Consider the following 3,061-nt stretch of genomic DNA (forward strand, 5'->3'; position numbering starts at 1 on the left):
GGGTCATCAAGATGCTCGTAGTGGTTCTGAGGACGTTCCCTCTGGGTCATGCAGGGCCCCAATGTGTTGACCAGATTCCAGAATGGACACCTGGCTCGGAGATATCTCCTGTCCGCCAGCGTGGTATTTCTTTCAAGCCAACGCTTGAGGATGAGCCAGCAGAATGGTACTGACAAGCTAAGCTGATTCGGGGAAACTGGAATTGTTTATAGGGCTATCCTCCCCGCTTAAGCCCCATCCCTCAAAACACACCCATGTAGGGCCGTGGTAAGGATGGAGGATTCACGTCACTGACCGGCTCGCGAATTCCTGGAGAAGGGAGGGGAGAGAAGGTCAGGTGGAGGGGGGTGGAGCACACCTGCCTGCACCGCCAGAGAGACCTAGATTGCCGCCCTCCGGCAATAGTCACATGATATCCAGCTCACCAATCAAAAGCAGACACTCCAATGGGCCCACCCACCCTCCTCATTCCTCCAGCTTGGGCTCCACCCAGGCAGCACCCATGGCCGAGCTCTGCAGTCCCTGAGGAAGAACTTGGCATCATGGCCACCCCGTCGTGTTGGGAGAAGGAGCTGAAGCAACAGGAGGGTGAGGTGCCCGCAGGGCCGAACAATGAGGTCACCCCTGCTCCTGGCGACGCCCGCGGGACCGGCAACCGGGTCCCCACTGGCACCTGGATCCCCACGGTCTCCAGCGACCGGTCTCTGTCAGGTGGCGGCGCCCCGCGAGTTGTCACAGCAGGTGCCTCTTCCTGCGCGGTGGCAGCACCCGGTGCCATTTTGATCGTTGCGGAGGACCCAGGGCCGCCCTCCATGGACTGCGTGCAGTCGAGGGGTCGTCCTGAGCACCCGGGCAGCCCGAGTCCCCACGCAGAGCTAAGATGCGTGAGGCCCGAGACGGCGCCTGCGGCGAGCGCAGACGCCAGGGGGCAAGCCACGAGCGGCGCTGGCCAGGCCGGCGGGCGTCCGACCCAGACCAGGAGCCCAGCGAAAGGCCGTGGGCGGAAGCGACCCGGCGGCGAAGAGGCTGTCGGGGCTCCAAAGCTTCCCGAGCCTGAGGGCTCCGCGCCTTTGCCGCCATCTTCTCCAACGGCTCAGCCCAGCAGCCGCCGCTGCCGCCCTGCACCTCGGGCTTCTCCGTGCAGTCGCGCATCCCAGCCAGGCCCAGCCCTCGGAAGCCAGGCCCTGCTCTCCGCACCAGGCTCTGTCCTCCCCAGTGAAGCAGCCATGCCAGGCCCTGTCCTCCGAAGCCGCACCACCCTGCCAGGCCCTGCATCCTGCCGCCGCCGCCGTGCACCTGCACCAGGCCCTGCACCGCTCCGCGATGAATCTGGGCCAGGCCCTGCTCTTTGCAGCCTTGGATCCGCGCCAGGCCCTCAAGCCCGCCGCCGTGCGACTGCGCCAGGCCCTGCTATCCGCCGCCACCGTGCACCAGAGCCAGGCCCAGCACGCCGCCGTCGTGAACCCGGGACAGGCCCTGCTCCCAGCAGTCGTCGATCCGCACCAGTGCCTGCTGTTCGCTCCCGCGCATCCAGGCCAGGCCATGCTCTCGGATGCGCTGCTTCTGAGCCAGCCGCTGCTTCCCCTATGTGTGCATCTGGGTCAGGCCCTGCCCGCAGCAACCACACCAGCCCACCAATCCCTGCCCTCCGCAGCCGCACCACCCCGCTAAGCTCTGCCCTCCGCAGCGGGGGTACCACTCCAGCCTTTGTCCGCCTGAGCCGCCCCTCCCAGAGAGGATCATTGCCTACCAGCCGCCCCTCTCTCCCTGCGCCTGTTGGCCAGAGTCCTCCTTCCCCGGGGTCCGCCTTAGGAAGGCTTGTGTTCCCAAGCAACTCAGGCGTTCCTGATCCTGAGGTCCCAAGCCTTCCTTCCCAGCCTGGCTGGCATGCGGTCCGTATGCGTGCCTCTTCACCCTCACCACCTGGTAGGTACTTTCCTTTCCCTGAGCAGTTTGGTGAGAGTTCCTCCCCCTCGCCGTCCTCCTCCTCTTCTTCCCCCTCTCCATCCTCCTCCCCCACTAATTTTTCTGGCCAGAGCTCCTCTTCCCCTAAGTTTTGTGGCTTGGGCTCCATCTCCACTCCTAGCCCTGCTAGCCTTAGGCGTGCCTTCCTGCCGGAGGTTGATGCCCTGACCCCTATCTCTCCAGGAGAGCAGGCTGAAGTAGGGAGTATCCCTTCACCCCCTACACCTCCTGTGTTGTGACCCTCTAAGTGCATCCTCATGAGCCCCAAGACATGAACCAACACCCACTCTCCTAATGAGTTGCCTGCTCCTGCAGTTACCTGTAAGTTTTCCAAGTGTTCCAGGCTTTAACCAACGTGAGTAGTTTTGAAGCCTGTGTTTGGAGAGGCAGTTTTGAATCCACTCTTCCTTTTAGCTGTACTACCTAGCACTTAACTGCTGTTGACCCTTGATTCTAGGCCCTCTTCTTTCTCAAAAAGTCCTGCCTTTGCCCCTAAGCTGAGATGTTTTCCTTTTCTAAGTTACTTTTATATAATGAAATTTTTGAATGAATAAAACAAAAATGTTTATTTCATTTTTAAAATGGAGCATTTTTTTAATTGTCCCCAAACTGTTAATCCTATGTCTTATTTACAGGATTAAAGAAAGTCGTGAGCATGCTAGCTGATTCTTTGAAAGTGAAAGGGAATAAAATACTATCCTAGCAATTATTTATTTCCACTGTCTAAAGTGGAATTCTGTGCAGGAAATTCCCATTTATATGTTATATACCCTTTTAGCATAGGTTATTTGCAACTTGGACAAGAAAAGGGGACAGGGTAACCCAAGGTGGCTGGAGAAAGGAGGGGTGATGGAAATATCTAGGGTTAGGAAAGAGACAAGGCATGACCCTGTGTGTATGTTGGGGGTGGGAGGGGGTGATATTTTCTCCCCAGATGGGAATAGGAAGTGCTGGAAGACTCAGGATCAGGAAGGAGAGAACAGCAGGAGTCTGGAACCCAAGGGAGAACGTCTGAGTTTCTAGAGAAGGAAAAAGTTCATGTGTTAGGAACAGGGACTCCTGAGGTCTGTCGGGGAGGGAAAGGCCTGGGAGAGTG

At 58.5% G+C, this 3,061-nt stretch overlaps 1 protein-coding gene across 1 annotated transcript; it reads left to right on the forward strand.

The window, feature by feature from the left end:
- The first annotated feature begins 446 nt into the window (after nt 1-446).
- Nucleotides 447-2,204, forward strand: LOC117015945 (EZH inhibitory protein-like). Its single transcript, XM_033094918.1, has one exon. It carries the CDS (start codon nt 447-449, stop codon nt 2,202-2,204), a length of 1,758 nt encoding a protein of 585 aa, XP_032950809.1.
- Nucleotides 2,205-3,061: the final 857 nt, after the last annotated feature.

The sequence above is a fragment of the Rhinolophus ferrumequinum genome, chromosome X (assembly GCF_004115265.2).
Source record: "Rhinolophus ferrumequinum isolate MPI-CBG mRhiFer1 chromosome X, mRhiFer1_v1.p, whole genome shotgun sequence".
NCBI lineage: Eukaryota > Metazoa > Chordata > Mammalia > Chiroptera > Rhinolophidae > Rhinolophus > Rhinolophus ferrumequinum.